Source organism: Carassius auratus, chromosome 26, assembly GCF_003368295.1.
Source record: "Carassius auratus strain Wakin chromosome 26, ASM336829v1, whole genome shotgun sequence".
NCBI lineage: Eukaryota > Metazoa > Chordata > Actinopteri > Cypriniformes > Cyprinidae > Carassius > Carassius auratus.
In genome coordinates, this window is record NC_039268.1 from 21,980,310 (window position 1) to 22,001,232 (window position 20,923).

Sequence of the window (20,923 nt, forward strand, 5' to 3'; positions counted from 1 at the left end):
AGAAAGGAAGATCATAAGAAAATTAGTTTCCAGCAAAAAAAAAAAAAAAAAAAAAAAAAAGGGACATGGAATGGGATTATTTACCCATCTTGACGTAGAAAGGGTGCAAGTGATATCACTTCCTGTACGTAGAAATGTTATAGGATGTTGCATTTTCTAATAAAACCGAACAATACGATAGCTCACAAAATATGGTATTAGGTTTGTAGTATTAAATGATCACATTATAATAATTATTCCAGTGAGCAGGAAAACAGTGCTGTGCAGTGAGCAGATCCCTGCTGAGTCTGAGCAGATGAACAGATTAGTCTGAGTACTTTAGATCTGGCTCGAAACACAGAGCGAGATGAACCCCGATAATCTGAGCTTTGAATCAGTGCCTGAGAGAGCCGCCAGACCTCAGTCTGTCACTTCCTGTCTGACAACAGAGAAAGAAAGAGAGCAAGACAGCACGCAGTACTCACTCGTGAAGGGTCGTACTCCGGTCGTCTTCGGGCGCTCAGGTCATCGTAGGACGGAGCCGGTCTCACCTGCTGAAGCTGATTCCTGATTTGCTGCAAGCGCTCTTCATTACTGCAACACACAGATGAAGAAACGAAACAGATAAGAGACGCGCTCCATTCAAACACAATCCATTCAGCGACATTAAGCATTATTAATTAACATGCAAAAGAAAAGAAGAATTCTAAAATATTATATAAGGATATGCAACACCAATCCCTATAAAATAAAAGTTCATCAGATAAAAATGTAAACAAATGAGAATGAAAAGTAAGGGGATGTTTAATAGCAAATATAAGTCACCACAGCAAGAACAGTATTTATGTATACTACAGTAAATCTCTCATCTTTTGAGAAGTGTTTTGTTTGACGAGTGTTTAATATGCAACTCAGTTTGTCGGATTTCTAAATCAAATGCAGCTAAAATAAACTGCACTTGATGTAAAATTCAGTGCCCTGAATTATCCATCTGTGAGCTCCATAAACACACATGTAACCTAAGGGCATGGATTGATTCAGAGCAGAACTGGCATTATAAAATCAACATTTAAACAGCTTCAACTTTCACTTTAACTGAATAGTACAGCACCACTTAATTAACCATACACAGAGAGAGAGAGAGAGATCTCTCCCAATCAAATTTGCTCTCCACAGCACCCCTAACACAAATTTACATCTACTTAGAATATGCAGCTATAAAAACACATAGCTGTACCAAAAGAACATGTATAACTTTCTAGAAACTTCTTCCACAGATGTTGGCAACTTGAAAATAATTGAAAATACTGGAGGCAGTGATCTCTGGCTCTCCAGCAGCTGGCGGAGGACAAGCGGAGCAGGAACAGCATCCATTATCTAATCCCACAGAACGCAATTAGAGCTGCCATTCTGATTGAGAGTGCACATGACCCTCTGAATGAGAAACACTATCAATGTTTAATTAGCTCCTGTCGAGCATGTATGCATCATATTCATATTAGTTACAGGACTGGAGCCGACCTGAAGTGCTTTAGAAGGACTGGCTGAAGAAACATGGGGAAACAGAATACAGTGCACACGTGCTGCAGAAAATACCACACATTTATATGGATGGTTAAATGCACACAAACGAGAGAGCGACTGTCATCGCCAGTTCATTTAGTGTATCATGATAGCGAGCGAAGCCGGAGATATTACCTTTCCCTCTCTGAGACAAACAGAGCAATCTGAGATCATCATCACAGACCGTGGCCGTTTCCTGCTGTGATTTACCCGTTTATGTTACATCTGAGTAAAGCTAATTAGTGCACGTGTTGAGCAACAGAATGCAGTGCTAACTGAGCATGTGCGAGCTCTAGCCATGAATGTGAGAGATGTCTGCTCTCCCATTTGGTCTAAATCACTCAGGTTTCTTACCCTCTCCATACCAAATTTGGTAAGACTTTATTTTTATATGTCATTTAATTTCACTTGACTATTTTATAGTATAAATAGTTTATAGTGTAAATATGCAATTAAAATATTTTAAAAAAATAAATATTATAAAATCTAACAATTGATAGATTAAATATTCTATAATATTTTCTTTTATTTCGTAGTCGATTTAAAAATATATATATTGTTCAGATAATAAAAAAATTCATTCAAACATTTCTGGAGAGAATAGGAAAATAATTATGTTAGATGACCATTTTGGTGGAGCAAACTGTTTGTAAATATTAAATTAATAATTAATGGAATATATTTATTGACATTTATAATTGCATTACAATTAGGTAGGCAGTTAATTCATTTATTTTATTGCATAGTTACATATTCAATTATAATTACATGTGCAAATACATTAACAATTAAATACATTTAATTACATTGAATTAGAATGTGATAATATAATAAATTTGATTAATTATAAGAAATAATAAAAAACTAAATATTGTACACTTTTCACATTATTTGTCAAATTGGACTGTGTAATAAAAGTTATAAAACATGTTCTTGTTTGAGTCTATAGTTTTGGTTGAAAAAACTGTTTGCGAATAACCTATACTTTAAAATAAAATATATAAATTAGGTATAAAGTTTTATTTTTTTTTATTTTTTTTTAATGGTACATAACATACACGGTTTCACCTAATCTCATGTTAATCTTGAGTACCTAAAGAGTCGTACTGCATCCTTCATATATTCAAAATTTCCTTAGTTTTATCAGATTTATAAAAGAAAAACCCAGCTTTCCGATTCTCTCCAGAAAAAGCCGAGCTCCTGGAGGCGTGCTGTGAGCAGAGCTATAATACTGATGTTTTGTGTTGTTTCCATGAACATATATTCACTTATGTGCTGATTTCCAACAAAAGACAGAAATCTGATGCAGTTGTACTTAGATGAATGGGGTCTTTTATCACAGGGACGGCTCCATGTTTTAATAGCAAACAATGTGCTAATCCAGCGTCGACTCGGGCCTTGGTTATAAAACATTCGTCACTCCAATGAGAAAGGTACTTGGTACACTCCTTTGCTGCCCCGGAAAAACAAACTGCATCCACTGTTCATGTAACGCTGAGTTCTTGGGGAAGCTGAACACGGTAAACTTTCCCTCACATCCAAAAACGCACTTATTTGGATACATTCTTGAACAAATCGACGATTTGATGTGTGTGGTCTCGCTCTCCTCCCGTCGTGTGCGCAGGCGCGCTTTTCCGAGAGAAAATCTAATATTAGGAGTTCCACTCTCGTCTACATCATTAGATTCACGATCGAAAAAAACCCCCAGCCTAAACCTGTACCAACCCGGAAGTAAGATTTTGGGCACAGAAATTCTCAGTCATTCTTCCAAATTATTTTTTTACAACTTTGGCCATGTTTAGCATGAGAATCCATCTCTTTAACACTGTGAACAACTCTGAATACATGAAACACCATTGTTCCCCCTCCCCCCCTTTAAACATATAATAAAACCAAGATTTTTGACCAAGATTCTGATTGGTTAAGAACTATTTTTCATGTAAAATAGCAAATAGCAAATAGCAAAATCCCATATATTTCTCAACTCTCTGACAAGGAATGCTGGTCTTGAATCAGTTTTCACTAACTAACGAATATGATAACGTAGACGGGGAAATTAATCCACAATCTGACGGTGAAGCTGTCAACACAGGCAGCCAAATAATCCATGAATGAATAGATATTGACACACAGGTAATGGCAGAAACTGTGACGCACTTCTCTCCGCTTCCCGTTTAATTCATCTCTATACCTCTATCTTATTTCTGCAGGACGTGCTGTATAATGAGATCTGACAACAGGCTGCCATCTTTTCCAGCTGGATGCCACCACACAGGCCTGCAATCAGAAATGACAGCCTTTTCTAAACACACCTGCCATTGAGGTCTTAATGAATATGTCCACTGTTCAATTACGCAGTCTTGCTCGGTCTTGATAGGGCTGTCAGAGATGTGTGTGTGGCCACAAGATCACCACAGGAAATGCTCTTGGAAATGAGATACAAAGAGCTTTTCATTCATTCGTTTGATTGATTGGATACACATCTTGAAAATAAAGCTTGATTTTATACAATTTTATTTCAATTATAACAATTAATAATAATAATAATAATAATAATAATAATAATAATAATAAAAATAATACCAACACTATATTTTTAACTACATTTATATGAGGAACATATAAACTGTCAAAGCCAAAATTTCAATAATCATATCCACTGACTATTAAAATTAAATATTATATATACACAAAATAATATTAAGATTTTATTATTAGTATAACAATAATAATAATAAAAATAACAATAATAACAACTTTAATGTGTATTATTATTATTGTTATTATTATTAAGCACACATACTACTACATTTTCAAAGTTCATTTTCATCAGCAACTTATGAAAACTTTAAATCAATTAAGTCATAGCCACTGACTAATAAAATAAAACAAAATAAAATTGCATATCTGTATTTTTTTTTTAATTGTGAAAATATATTATATCATAGCTGGAAATATTTTATAAATAAGATAAAATAAAAAATAAAACAAAATTAAATTATGCCTGTAATAATTAAAAATGTTCTATGTAGGAATTAAAATGTTGAGGGTGAAACACTAAAGTTGGACAGTATTGTAACCCTTTTTTGTGAGGGTTACGCCTTCCTTCCTGACCACTAATTTCACGGGAAGATGTAGATATACAAGCAAAATGGCTACAGATCCATCTTAACAGTGTTTACTGCTTCAACGTGATGGAAAACAACACAGAAGAGAAGGAAAGGCGTTAGGAAACAGCAGTTTCTTCAAAGAATTAGAGTTGGCCACAGTACACGGCTGGTGGGCCATTAGTTCGATTAAGCCTATTCCTCAGCGCTGGATGCTATCCAGAAATCTGGAGCCGGGTCCAGCTTTGTTGGCCGCCACTGACTCTGTGTCAGCATTTCTGCTGAAAAACGTCCGTGCGGCGCTCAAACTCTCCTAAACAAGGAAAGTGAGGCTCTATTTTCCATGTTTGATCAGCACTAACATTTATTAGTCACATCTATTATGCACAAAACGCCAGTAAGAACAAAGGGCTGTTAGGAGCAGTCATGCGACACGCGAGAGAGAGAATGGTAATTAAGTACCCTGCTAAAGTAGATGAGACATCAGCACTTGGAGAACGCGAGACAGTGAGATGAGGAGGGGGGCTTCGCGTATCTGTCTGGCTGTTACTTTGTGCTTAATTGACCGTCTCTTTCCCGCTATCTTTCTCTCTTATTTGCTCTCTGACATGAAAATCAAGACTAGTGCGCACACACACTCGACCCATGTTTTCTAATGTATTATTAATGCAGAAACTTACAGTTTACTGTAAAGCTGCTTCGCAACGATTTGTATCGTGAAAAACGCTATACAAATAAACTTGCATTGAATTAAAATAAAAAATATTTGTATTGTTAAGCTGTGTAACTAATAAAAGAAAAATTGTTTGATTGACATCCTGTAATATTCTATGATTACCAGTAGTAACAATATTTGTAGGAACTATGGTTTTGTGGTGGTTGGTTTACCATATTATCTATGGCTCATAAACGTAATTTGTTCAAAATTGAACATCACAAAAATCTTTCAGCTTACAGTTAAAAAAAAAAAAGAGAAGAAGAAAAAAACGGTGTCCTATATCTTTTCTAACTGATTGGACTTATGATTTTCATAAAAATAAAGATTAAAAATCATAAAAATCCCATAGACTTTCATTGACAGGATGTTCAGATGACCCAAGTTCCAAATCCAATTAGACTCAATCAAGCTTCGATGCTAATCAATTTAAACTCATTCAAACTCATCTAATCTATCTATCTATCTATCTATCTATCTATCTATCTATCTATCTATCTATCTATCTATCTATCTATCTATCTATCTATCTACATGCTAGCAAAATGCTACTCATGCTAGAAACATGCTAGCAACAATGCGAGCAAACATGCTATTTGCATGCTAATCATGCTAGAAACATGCTAGCAACATGCTAATCATGCTAAAATCATGGTAGCAACATTCTAGCCGCATGCTAGTCATGCTAACAACATGCTAGCGACATGCTAGTAACTTGCTAATCATGCTAGCGACATGGCTAGTCACTTGCTAATTTTGCTTGCGACATGTTAGTCACATGCTAATCATGCTAGCAACATGCTAATCATGCTAGCAACATGCTAATCATGCTAGCAACATGCTAATCATGCTAGCAAAATGCTAATCATGCTAGCAACATGTTAGTCGCATGCGAATCATGCTAGAAACATGCTAGAGACATGCTAGCGACATGGCTAGTCACTTGCTAATTATGCTAGCGACATGCTAGATACCTTGCTAATCATGCTAAATGCATGCTAGTCATTTGCTAATCATGCTAACAACATGCTAGCAACTTTGCTAATCATGCCAGTGACATGGTAGTCACTTGCTTGTAATGCTAGCAATGTTAATCACTGTCTTTTTTTAACTTTTCACATTTTTAAACTTTTCAAACTTTCTAAACTTTTCAAACTTTCTGGTCAGGCTTTCTCAAGCCAACTTAAAGTTTGTCTTGACAAACTTTTTTATCTAGTTCTTCTTCTTCTTCTTCTGACCCAAAATTTTGCAACTGCTACTCCTCCCAGAGCTTTAACTCTACAGACTCCAAACTCAGCCCAGCTCTTCAGCATATACCCGAAACGGAAGAAAGTTACAGCAGAATTCCCCAAACATTATGAAAATGTATGTTTCTTTTATGTTATGATGTGTAGGAGAAAAGCCCTTACAAAATGTTTTCAGGGCAATCATATAAATTTCTGCCTAAAAACCAAAGTTCCAGCAGGTCATACCATAATACGTATGTGATCTAGTAGGCTTTAATCTCCAGTTTCATCAAAAAAAAGGAACTCTCTTGCATGGTCTGAATCATTTCTCAGTATTTTTACAGTAGTACTACTATAGTTACTAGTTATAGTATTTTGCCTAAAACTTTGCTGTATTTTTGTAAGGAACGGAAGGAAACGGAAAAGGTTCCGAGTGTATTTCTCAGATTGAGTCTGTGTGTGTGATGGGATTACGGCTCTTCTGAGCTACGGTGGACAGCACAGCGCACGGAAGATAATCTTGTGTGAATCGATGGTAGGACGAGAGCAAGAATGAACACGGTCCCCACGGACACTGCAACACTCACGCATAATTACCGCCAGACAACAAATCAATGGTCTCGGTCGTTGGGACCACTCAACTCGGACTAAAAACTCACCAGTGAGACGTACAATCCCTCTGTATATACAGACTGTACAGCTACACAGTAAATCACAAATGACTTCACAGACCTGTCTGTCAATATTTCAGCTTGATTCCACTAAAAGGCCAAAGCGTTCGTTACCGACGTGCCTGGATTTCTGGTATGTTGCATGTAGAGTGCCAAAGCAAAATGTTTTCTGCCTTTGATATCAGCTTCAACAAGTATTATAACTTTAATTTATTTACTTTTACAGTGTGACAGCCACGAGGAGTTTGTGAGTTAAGAAATGCATTATTATTATTATTATTATTATTATTATTATTATTATTATTATTATTATTATTATTATTATTATATAATCGGTTGGACCAATAATAGTGATATTAATAAAAAACTAAATTAAATAAAAACATTGTACAGTAGTATTATACTACAACAGTAGAACACAATATGTATTATGAATATTGAATAATAATATTTTACATAATATTCATTACAAATATAATAATAATAATAATAATAATAATAATAATAATAATAATAATAATAACAATCATTTTAATATATTAATATTGTTGTTGTTTTACTGTTGCTTATGCGTGTTTACTGTTGTAAAAACAGTAAGTCTTATTATCATACAATTAAACGAAAACGTCAAACAGCAGAGATAAAACAATAATTTAAAAAAATGGTTCTGCTACTGGTCATTGTAAATATAATCAGTACTGGTCAAACACAAAGCAAAGCAAAACAAACCATAACACAAAGCAAAGCAAAAAAAAAAAAAAAAAAAGCAATGCAATACATAGCAAAACTAAATTTGACAAAATTTGGCGTTTCATGCAAGGTATCCATACAAAAGGATGGACTGGTTCTCACCTGTCAGGCTTTGGAGGGGCGGTTCTTTGCTTGTTAACTTTAGCATAAAGCCCCTCTAGCACATCCTCATTGGGCAGCTCTCTGTTGGGGGCGGGGACTGTAGGCTGAGAGTAGTTATGGGTGGGAGTTCCTGGTGGATAGGGGGGCTGACCGGAGGCGGGAGGTTCTCTGAAATTGCTGATCCGAGCATAGTTGGGATCCATGTCATCGTCTTCGACGTCAGGGAAGATGGCGCGGTCAGGAGCAGGGCTGCTCCTTTCACTTCTGTGGAATTAAAAACATGTTCTTCAGGATATCTTGGATGATTAAGCACATGAGCTTGGAGCGTTTGTTGAACAGAGATGTGTTAGATCAGTTAGATGCATTTTTTAGGGCAGAAATAGCTGCATCATTATTGACAAAATTTAGTTTTTTGCAAACCCTTACTATTTTTCATTACATGCTTGCAATACATCATTCTCATTGAAATCAATGAATTTACAGTGAATGTACTCTAAATTTCCTTAACTTGTTCCTAGAGCAACATTTTTCACATTTTCCAACTCTTCCTAATCAATTACACCTGATTTAACTCATCAGCTTGTTAGTTAAGACTCCAAGACCTAAAATGAATGCATCAGATGAGGGAGACATTCAAAATGTGTACTGTTGGTGTGGGTTGGAAATACAGCTCTAATATAAGATATACTCTAACATCATATAAACAAAATAGGCCAGAAATATCTTATATACAGAAATACTGACTAGAGTCTGAGATTCAATTATGGAATCAAAAGTCCAAATTATGACAAGTCAACATTCTTTCTTAGATATAGAAAAAAATTCCAAGTCAATAATGACAGAACTTGTCTCACTTTTTTTGTGGAAGGGTTAACCACCCAAAAACAAATAATATAAAGACATTAAGATTGAGTTTTAATGTGTTTATAAGACAACAACCAATTAAACCAATGGGGTAGTTATCAAGAATTCAGAACTCATTCGATCATTACCACAGATTCAGATTGGTAAATTTGCATATTTTTCTATTTTGGAATTGAACTTTGTGGATTGAATAATACACATCACATGACTGGTAAACATACTTGGACAGAATCTCAGGTTCGCTCTTGTCCACCTCTTCTTCACTCAAAGCGCCCAGTTCTTTAGCCTTGGGTTTGTTTTTTCTCCCAAACCTGGATGAGAGTTTGAAGATAGCAAGAGTAGAAGAAAAAAAAAAGAAAGAGCATGGACAGAGAGGAAAGGGGAAGATGTGTTATGTTTTTATAATTGGTGACTCAACAGTCTCCCTGCACTTCCAAGTACCAAAGCAGAATTTGCTGTAGAAACTCCAATGATTGGTTCCCCATGTACCAGCCTGCAAACACACACACACACACACACACGCCTGCAAAACCAAGCAGTATCAGTATACAATGCCCTGCAGTGATTTTACTAGCCCATCTCCACGCCAAACCTTCAGAAACTCACATATTCTTCTGCACTGATCTGAGGTCAGGCGGCGTCTCCATGCTGACAGGCAGATAAAGACAGAAGAAGAAAAGGTTATATCAAGAATAAAGCTAATAATGAGAGACGGGGGTGAGATGATCACGTGATCTCTGGACAGTGAGGCCGTAATGAAACATCAGTGTCAGATGTAAAAAGAAGCAGCTTCTGGTACACTACATGGGTGATCAATATGAAATCCAAACAATCAACTGATACACAACCCAAAAAGATAACTCTGTGAATTACCAAGCATTCACTGTTGGATGTGATGAGTGAATCTCACAAAGAGAAATCTAATTTCTTAAAAAACAACAACACAATTTTATTCTAAGAACATTACTTTTATTTATTTATTTTTATTTAATTTTTTTGTATTGTGTTATTCATTTCAGGATATTGAAGCACATTTTCCCCCTTGAAGCAAAACAAAACATAACACAACACACAAAAAAAAAGTCCTGGGTCCAGTTTTTCGTACGTCGCTTATTACATCCGAGATCAAATGTCACGTCCAAGATGATATCATTGCGCTAATCAGTACCTGCCTAATTCAGTTTAGTATGGATGGATTGAGTTATCTGAGATAATTGCGCGTTCATAGGTTGGTTTAAAAGGGGGTACGTATCGATACTCAAAACCATGATCAGCAGTGCAGCGATTGGCTGGCAGCAAGACGCCAACGTAATGATATCATATTATCATATTAAAAAAGACACCTGACGAAAAACTTGACAAATTTCTGGACTTTTAGAAGGAAACTGGCAAGCGAACAAAAGTACATGTTATAACAGATAAAAGAAATATGCACTGTTTATATATATTTAATTTTTTTTAACAAGATTCCCAATTATTTAGATCCGCAATTTTTAATATTTATACAGTCTTTACATTTTTATTTCAATGTAGTTGTTAGCTATTCACTTAATTTTATATTTGGACAGATTGGTTACGTGACAGCATTAATGAAAGTTTCTTAAGGGTCAAAGATCATGTTATCTGCATTTCCTGCGCTCCATCAAGCCACTCCCACAATAGCCGTCATCACTCAGATTAATGCACGAGTCTACATTATCTGTATGGCATGCGTGTAAGACTAATACAATTATGGAGTAATAATTTTATGATAAATATTTCAGTGAGTAAAACTGGCTGGGTCAATATTATAAATGTCAATATTATTTTGCATTAAAGTAATGAGAAACTTTTTTTATTAGATTTTAAAATGATATTTTTAAGGTTATTACAATAATTCGGGAAGGAGTAAAATGTGCTTAATTGTCATGTTGCAATGCAAAAATTCTTAATGGTCCTAAAATAGACTTATTTTCATTATGAACATATGCTTTTGTTTTCATGTGAAAAATGACATGAACACTTCTTAACATTTTTCATGAGATTCACCCAATAAACATTCATCTAAATAACAATGTTGACAGCGCAAGTCTATTAACAATGGAGAATTCTATTAGATTTCCACAAACACACACTCCAGTCTAGAATAATCACAAACCTCAGCTCCCAAGATTCCTAAATTTCTTTTTAATTTGACACAGATATCGCCCGAGGGTTCAGTTTACTGACATAATGTACTTGCATGTTTGCTCAAGATAAGCCGTGACTACATGATCCAAACACTTCCCCACAAGCGATTCAAGGGTCCGGCTGGATCCAGCATCCTCTCGCTGTGTCTCCTGTGCGTTATGCCTCAATAGTACTCCATTTCCCAGCCCCACACACACACTAATGACTGTATTTATCTCATTAGGCTGGAGCGATCTAATACCGGCAGCTGGCATGCTAGATCTGCCTTGCCCTTAAGCAATCTCATTAAAACCGGAGGGAGTCGTGGCCTGAATATCAATGTGCTGCAGTCCTGCTCGATCCGTGTGAGCGCAGCTCCGGTCAACACACAACACAGAGCTCACACAACTCTACTTGATTATTGACCACTTAACATCACAATACAGTACCGAGTGACCTGATCCTTCTAAAAATGACCATGCTAACTACAGTATCCACAGGTATTATTGTAAAAGCATAATAAGGAATTCAAAATTCTTCCTGAAACATTTTGTTTATTTTCTTATTTTTATAATAGCAGTAGATAATACCAAGTTAAAATACAGCAATATTGTAATGCTTACTGTAGTGGCGATTTCCATCAGAGGAAGTACAGGCTAGCAATGCCACTTTCAAGTGCACCTAGTATGGTCTGACTTGAAGTATAAGGCACTCGAGTCTCAAGCTATGGAAGGCCATTTCCCAAAAAATAAAAAAAATAAAGTAATAATGATGACAAGTCAAAATTACAAAACATACATGTCATAATTATCAGATAAAACCTTGACACTGGCATAAGCCATTTATGAAATAGTCAACAAGTCAAAATTATGAAATACCATGACAGCTATGAGATAGAAAATCTAAATTTGTACCTACTAAATCATAATAAATAGATTAGAATTAAAATCATCATACCAAGTTCAGAATTATGACATACAAATTGCTGAAATTGACAAGTCAACTATAAAGTAAAAATTCAAAATTATAACAAGCCAAAATGATGAAAAATAAAAAATATGAATGATAAATGTGAAATACAATTATAAATTATAAAACTATAAGTTAAAATTTATACTAATAATTCACAAAAACTATTCTGTCTCTTTAATCTCACAATTTTGACCTCTTTATCTCTCAATTTCTATATAATTCAGAAGTCATAATTACGAGGGGAAAAAAACCCTGACATTGGCACTTATGAAAGTCATAATTATAACTAGTAAAAATTATGAAATAACATGTCATAATTATGAGATAAATTAAAATTATAAAAATAAAGTTAAAATTGATACTCATAATTCACAAAAACTATTTTGACCTCTTTCTCTCTCAATTTCTACATTTGAATATTTAGACTTTTTATCTTTTTTAACTTTTTATTCATAATTAAGATTTGCCAAAACATGCTTTTGTTTTCAATGTGAACAAATGAGTTTCCATATAAAACAAAATACAGAAGCAAAATAATTGCATAAAAAAAATTGTCATTCCAGTGGATAAGCACTTGAATACCTTTGCAACATTTTTACACAAACTACAGGATTATTTATATATGGTATCTAAAATAATACCTTAAAGGGATAGGTCACATTTAGTTGCAGTTTTTTTTTTTTTTTTTTTCTCTCCATACTATGGAAGTCAACAGGGACCAGCAACTGAAGGTGAACTATCAAAATGTTCAAATAAAATAAAATATAAATCAATGAAACAAAAGTATCTTAAAAATATTAATTGTTATAGACCATAGAGCTGCTTTCTGCCATCTTTGATATGGACATGATGGTGGCTATTAAACATTTCATATCTTTCGGTTCTTGACCATAATAAGCTGCAAACAGGACCAGCCTTCAAGTGGACAGTCAAAAATCTGGTTAAGCGAGACAAAGGACTAGCTAAGCACTAGGTTTTCCAACACTAGTTTGTAATTCAGCCCATGTGTCTTGAAAACCTAGCTGATGGCTCAATCTACCTGAGGCCTGAAGCATTCAGGTGGATTCGATTGTCGTAGCAAATGCGAAGCATGCCCTTGGAAGCTGATTACACTTCCAAGAGTTGTCAGCATAAGGTTGAGGTACTGTATGTAGCCCAAGGTAGCATACTAACGGTTTAATACGGTCTAAATTGAGTTTGCAAAGTGAATTAGCATTACTTTGGTTGTTAACCTGAGATTAAGACGATCTATGTAGCTCTTGGGAGACTTAAAATTTGCAGTGAAAATTACAGGCTAACGTTAAAGGCGAAGATGGTGTGAAATGAGAAAAACGACACAAATGTTGATGAGAATTGTGTGCATGCACTGTAATTACAAATCTAAAACCCAATTATGCCATGATGCAACCGACAATACTGAAAAAGGCTTCGTAAAAAGGCTATGCTGCCAGCTCTTGGTTCATCGATTGACTCGAGTTTACTGAGTGTTGCAATTTATCAGTCTAAACCGGAGGCTCATATTTTAGCAGACAAAACCTCAATTTTCACACAGACAGACGGGCTGATCCATGGGAACTGGGGACGTACTGCTAAGCTGATCATTATGTTTGCATATATTAATGCCGGCTTCTCCCCAGCCTAGCTTTTAAGGATCTTTCTAATTAGGTAAAACTGTCAGGACTGGATTTGCCTCTCTTTTAAGATTCTCCATCTCTGGTTCCTGTTATTATAAATGTTTTTATGCCTTACAAATGTTTTTTTTTTTTTTTTTTACATTAAATCTTTCCACATACATTTACTGTACACAACTGTTCAAAAGTTTGAAGTTAAGTTTTTTAAATGTTGCTGAAAGAAGTCTCATGTTCATCATGGATGCAGTTATTTGATCAAAAATACAGTAAAACAGTAATAAAGTGAAATGTTTTTACAACTTTACAACCTTAATGAATAGAAAGTTAAAACAGCATTCATTTGTAATATTAATTGTTTTGTAACAATGTCTTAAATTATTCAGCCCTTGCGTGTATGTGTGTCTGTATTATATTATATTATATTACATTATATTATATTATATTATTACTGTATATGTAGGTGCAGTATATATCAACTGGCTATTAACAAAAGCTTTAAAACTTCTGTTTTAGTTGGTAGAAAAGTAAGTTCCAAACAAAAATGCGATATTACTTTGTGTACATACCAATAAGAGAAAAGGCATTTTCCACTATGCTTCATTAAATGACTTTTAGGCGATTAACAAGGGTAAACAGAGCACAAATGAGGGTACAAGATATTTGAACAAGGAGAAATGAAGGAAAAACAATAAATGAGTTACATGGTGAGAAAGAGAGGTTTGACGGATTAAATACAGTAACTGTAATTAGCCTCAAAAACGCAGTATAAGGGGATTATCATGCAAATTCCAATCCAGTGAAAAACTGAAATGATTAAGCAAAGGCTATATTTCAAATACTCTTGCATCATTAGCAGCAAGAGAATTCAAAATAAACAGAGCTAGTAGATAAACTGAAAAGAAAAACAACTGTCCCTGTGGCTCAGTGGTAGAGCATTGCGTTAGCAGCACAAAGGGTTGTGGGTTCAATTCCCAGGGAACACGTTAGATAAAAAATCGCTTTGGATAAAAGCATCTGCTAAATGCATAAATGTAAATAAAATAAAAAATCCAAAATAGCATAACAAATTCCAAAATAGAAGCACAAAACATTGACTATTGAAACAAAATTAGACAGAATCTAATTATAAGTGCTCACAACATCCAGTCAATTAGGGATGTAACGGTATGAAGATTTCTTATCAAGATTATAGTTACCAATTAGTGTTGTCAAAAGACCCGGTACTTCGGTACCAAGTCGGTACTAAAAAAATGTAAATGTGACGGTACCAGGTTTCTTTAAGTAGCGGTAGTACCGAGGTCCCGTTCAAACCCGGTTCAGCGCTATGATATCAGCAAAGCAGAAAACGAGGACAGAATCTCAAAATCCAGTCATAAAAATGAAACTTACCTTTTAATATGGACAGTCATGGAATTTGTCAAAGTTAGCATAAATTAATCAAATCAAATCTCTATATGAACCAGTATCTGTAAATGTTAAGCCGCAAAAGTTGTTTGAAATATGAATCCGTGTTCTGCGCGTCTCTGTGAGAATTAATGAATGGTAGAGACGTGCGGGTTTGTTTACTACATAGACTGAAGCGCATGAAGCTTGCATTAATTTCAGCATCTGAGCTTCAGAGTTCTCTCTCCATCAAGTGATCTGAACTTTTCAGTTCATCTCAATGGACGCACAGCGCACCTGTATTTGATGCTCTGTAAACTCTGTGTGAAACTCTTTACTGATAGCGTGGTTTCTCACACATGCAAAGAGAGAGAGAGCGAGAGTCTTATCACGCTGAATCGACACGCTATATGTAAACTATTGTTTGTTGTCTTCTCCTGTCAAAATAATGGAGTTCATTTAGAATTATTCATATTCATTTTCGAACAAGCAGAAGACATACCGGTTTCTCCGGTAGTGGGCGGAGCTAATGCACAAATGCCAATTTCATTGGCTGGCGCTGATCTAGTACCGTTCCTGTTTTGATTTCAGCAAATCAGTTTGACCGAACGCAGACAATGTGATTAATATTCATGAACCCAGCAGCTCATCAATTCATAGTGCATTGTATGTACATTAGTATGATAGTAGAATTAGTAGTAGTAGTATCTTTTAATAATAATTAATATGATCTATTACTATTTTTTTTTACAGAAACCCTCAATGACCAAAAATATCTTAAGCATCACCACCAGTCTTAAGTTCAGTTAAAATGACAAATATGCATTCATTAGGCCTAAAAGTTAATTTTACATAAAGGCATTGTGCTAGAAATATTACTATTACTTAGTAAAATGTATGTGATACTGTTACTACAGTTGAAAAAAAAAATTATAAACTTTATTTTTTAAAGAAATAAATCACAATATTTCTTCCATGTTTTAATTTTAATAGCTAATCCCCTTTATTTACCAAAAATAAAATGTGTTTAAATTTCATAAATTAAAAGACAAATTAAATTTGGGTGAAACTTTTTTACTGTTTTTCATAATTATATAACTTGTAGAAATTTTTTAAACACAATTGTAAATAAGTATAAAGAATGGCATTGGTTTTATTTTTAGTGCTAAAAAGTTATTTTTTAATTAGCATATTTTTGTGTTTTGCTTTGGTACCGAAATTGGTACCGAGAACTGTGGATTTTCACTGGTATCGGTACCGAATACTGAAAATTTGGTACCATGACAACACTATTACCAATATTATCACAGTTTTGCTAAAATGTGCTGGAGATGTTCAAAAATTACCGACACAAATAACTTCAACAAAATCAACAAAGGACAAATAAAATGACTTTTTGTTTGCATAATCACTAAAACAATAACATTACGAATGATGTCTGGATTTTAAATGACAACTTGACTGACAACAGTTTAAGATCATGTTGAAATATCTAATGTAAAAGCTTTAAAACGTTTCATAAAAAGGTAAACCTCACATTTCAGTCTTTAAATAAAAAAAAAGATATAAGTCCAAATTATAAATGATTAATAAATTATTATATGTATTTTATCTGCTACATAAATAATTCTAGATAACTTATTTGAATTGTTTAAATGTGTAGAATCCACATAAGCTTGTTTTTCATCAACCGGTCAAAATTTACAGCAGGGCATGCATATTCGGTCCATTTTTGGCCAGACAGAAACTGCACTCAGACTGAATGTAAATATAAGTCTCTGTAAATCCACTCTTTGGCAGCAGGTGGCGCTTATGGAAAAGCTGAATTAGAGCGGTTTTCCGTAAACTCCGTGGACACTTCCTTCCTTCAGGTCGCCCATTACATGGATCAAAGATGAAAACAAAATGCCATTGAATCGTTTTGAATCGCCAGACAGAACCTTCAGAAGTACATTTATTTAATTCATTCATTCATATTTTCATTTGTATAATTCCCATAGCACTCTTTTCAAACTTCCCAGCTTTTCAACTCTGTTTTGACTCAAAACGAAACTACTCTGTGTGCTGTGCGCACGTGAGACAGTTACTGAAAACTGCTTCACGCTGGACAGTATTTATTTTTCGTGAGTTGTTCAAATCCTGATAATCTGTGTAAACCGGTAAACCGGTAACACAAATGTACTCCGGTAAGCACACAGTAAAAAAGGCATATTACAGTTGTAACGTTCATCACTGAAATGTCCCTTATTAGCTGTTCATCACTACAAACATTTCACACTGACAGTAAAGTTAAATGTTACACTAAATTATGTTTTCCTCTGATAGCAAATGGAGTAGATGTTTGTTTAGTGTTATTTACATCACATGGAGCAACTGTAAAAGAAACTGTTCAAAGAAAAAGGCAGTTTGCTCCAATCTATAAACCAACATTTTTCTCTGACTGCATGCATTACATTCTATTTCTTATCATAAAGGAGACTCAAAAAATGGCAAACCCCTACAGAAAACCAATATGTCCACACATTGCACTTCTAATGCAGATTTATCAAAACAGTTAAAAGTTGTCAAACATTTTTCACCAGTGTCAGTGAGGTGATAAGCACATTTTCTGACACAAGTCTTGTCATTCTGACTTTTTAAAGTCGTATATGCGTTATGTTTTACACAGCTGACCAAACTGTAAGTTCTTGTTAGCGTTTTGAGTGGCATGTGTCCAAGCTGCAGATGGCGTCTTCAATAAAGCGCACATCAATCAAAACGGCCGGTGATTGGCTGTGAGAATGACACTCTGACTGTCGGTTTGACAGCACACATCTGTCACTTCCTGCTAGACTGAAGCAACATCTCTGTATCTAATATTCAGAAAGATGATGTTTATGGACCTCTCACCATATGACATCCATCCGAGCAAATTCATTTCCACACATGATGAAAAAAAAAAAAAAAAGATTTCTGAAGCAAAATTATATGTGATTTCTCAAGTATTAACATATCAGACAAACCAAAACACTAAACAAACACCAACCAATTAAATGAAGAGATTTCAAGAGACCTCTAACTATTAAACTATTAGTGTTTAACGGTGTTTAGTTATCCTCAAGATACTGTTATTGTTTTTATTAACATTTTGAATTAGTTTTTATTTTGAGATTTTTTTTTTAATTTCGTTTTTTTGTCTTTTTTGTGTTTTATATATATATATATATATATATATATATATATACATATATACATACACATATATATATATATATGTATGTATATATGTATATATATATATATATATATACACACATTTATATATATACATATATACATACACACATATATATATATATATATATATATATATATATATATATGTGTGTATGTATATATGTATATATATAAATGTGTGTATATATATATATATATACATATATACATACATATATATATACATATATACATACATATATATATATATACATATATACATACATATATATATACATACATATATATATACATATATACATACACATATATATATATATATATACATACATATAAATATGTTGTTCCTGGTATATATATATATATATGTGTGTGTGTGTGTGTGTGTATAAATAATACCAATAGCCTCGTGGTTAGCGCTCACGGCGACCCGAGTTAAATTCCCATCTCAAGGTCCTTTGCTGACCCGCTCACCTTTTCCCCCAATGCTTTCCTGTCTTTACTGTCCTAACAAAATAAAATAAAAATGCCATAAAAAAAAAAGTTTCAGTTTACTATAATAACCCTGGCCCTGTATTATTTTACTAACATTAATTTTATAGATATATTTTATGAATGTGAATTGAGAATTGAGGAGAGGAGTTGTAGAGTTTAGAGTTGATTAGTCTTAAGAGTTCTACATAGCATGATTTAAAAACTTGCTATAATAATTTGCCATAAAAAAAACATTAAAAAGTTGATGTTTTTCTATATTTCAGCTTGTTGAATCTCCATGAGGTGATTTTTTTTTATTCAGCAACTGCTAATATTAAAAAGCGTGAAAGTAAAGGTTAAAGTGATTTGACGAGTTTGAGGCTAGGCGTGTCTCTGATGGGAAAGAGGCTGTTAACCTTTACCATCAGAGCAGCATTCCCTGAACCCGGCCCTGCTGGAGAGAAGTCCATCAATCACACAGCTGTCTCACAATGAACCAGAGCTGGAGATGGAAGATGAGCAGCAAGTGTCAAGGGATACTGCTTGTGGTTTCCAGACTAAACCTTGACAGATTCAATACAACAGTGTGCGCTTAAAATGACACTCTCACTGTCTGTCTAATACACAAATGAACAGTAATGCAGTATGAAAGCAGCTATGAGAAGTGCTTTATGCGATTTATTCACGAAACACGTCAGTATTATCAGTTCACTTATTTCTTCTTTTTAAAAATATTTTATTTCAAATCTTAAATATTTAAACAACTATTTTAAATTTAAATATAAATATGAAATGTTTTAAAACAAATATTAAATATAAAAACTACAATAATGTGCCTACAAAAATTGACAAAAAGCTCAATATAATAAAATATGATAATTTTAATTGGACAAAACAACATGTTACTAAATGTCTATATTATTATTAAGTTATGTTATGTTATATCATGTCATGATATAATGTCAAACAAGATTTTCAAGGCAAAATTAAATATGTGAATAACTATTTTAAAATACAGTCTGTTTGTCATGGAAAGCTATTGAATGAGTTCAGAAGATTTGGAATACTGTGCATGAGTAATATGGACTAATTTTAGGGTACTTTTATCACACTTTTTCTTACAAACCTAAATACGAGCAGAATGTTTGCCATCATTTTACAAAAGTTCTCTTTATATAAAGTGACTAAGTTTTGGCTTAAACTGCCATCTTGAGTAGTTAAAATACACATAAGCGTATCGCTAAACCTCTAAGGTTTAATACCTCTCATAGACAATTTAGCTTATGCATTTTCATTACGTTCAAAAAAGTTTGAGAGACATGCACTAAGTCGAGACTTTTGAAGTTTGAAGACACCGAGGAACTTACAAATGAACCCTCACAAACAAACACTGAAAGGAGGGCCTGCAACGAATGATTAAGTATGCAAAATCTCATTAATATTCATAAGTCTCTGCACCTTCTCTGCTAATATGAATGTGTTTTTAGTGTACAACGCCTGACTGACAGAACACATCAGCATGAATAAATGAGGAAATCACTGCGGAATGGGGTTCAATTTTAGAAACAGATTCCAGTAATTAGCCTCTCGCGGGCTGCACGGAGTGATTGTGTTAACAGCTTCATATGTTCCCACTCAGACAGGAAATAAAACGTGATGTGTCCATCCTGCCCCCCGCTGAAGCATGTGTGCCATGCTAAACATGAGCTAGAATTCAAGATGTCAACAAACAGATATGGAATCCATTATAAACTTCATTGTGTGTTTATATGTGCTCCAAATGTCATAACCATGCACTTTGTGTGAAAACACATTGTGTGTGCCAAGACAGTTAAACACAGTTAAATACTATTAACTACTTACAACAAACTTCTTTTGTCTGTATTTCGGCTCTTAAAGGTGAAGTTTGTAAAAAAAATTGTGTCAAAATGAGTGCTGTCAAACGATTAATCATGATTAATCACATCCAAAATAAAGGTTTTTGTTTACATAATATATAAGTGTGTCTGTGTATATTTATTATATACTGTGTATATGTATTATTTATCTATATATACACATACACTCACACAGCATATATTTTGGAAATATTTACATGAACATGCATTAACAGTATATTCTT

At 34.0% G+C, this 20,923-nt stretch overlaps 1 protein-coding gene across 2 annotated transcripts in view; it reads right to left on the minus strand.

The window, feature by feature from the left end:
* pard3ba (par-3 family cell polarity regulator beta a) overlaps positions 1-20,923 on the minus strand; it is a 128,658-nt gene that overhangs the window by 10,718 nt on the left and 97,017 nt on the right. Inside the window, exons 20-23 of one of the 2 annotated variants that reach the window (XM_026204787.1) lie at positions 9,584-9,625; positions 9,199-9,288; positions 8,114-8,377; positions 465-573 (exon numbers count right to left, since the gene is read on the minus strand). In XM_026204787.1, coding sequence (XP_026060572.1) covers positions 465-573; positions 8,114-8,377; positions 9,199-9,288; positions 9,584-9,625 — 505 coding nt within the window. The remainder of the gene's footprint in view (positions 1-464; positions 574-8,113; positions 8,378-9,198; positions 9,289-9,583; positions 9,626-20,923) is intronic. The other variant, XM_026204788.1, reaches the window with a different exon arrangement.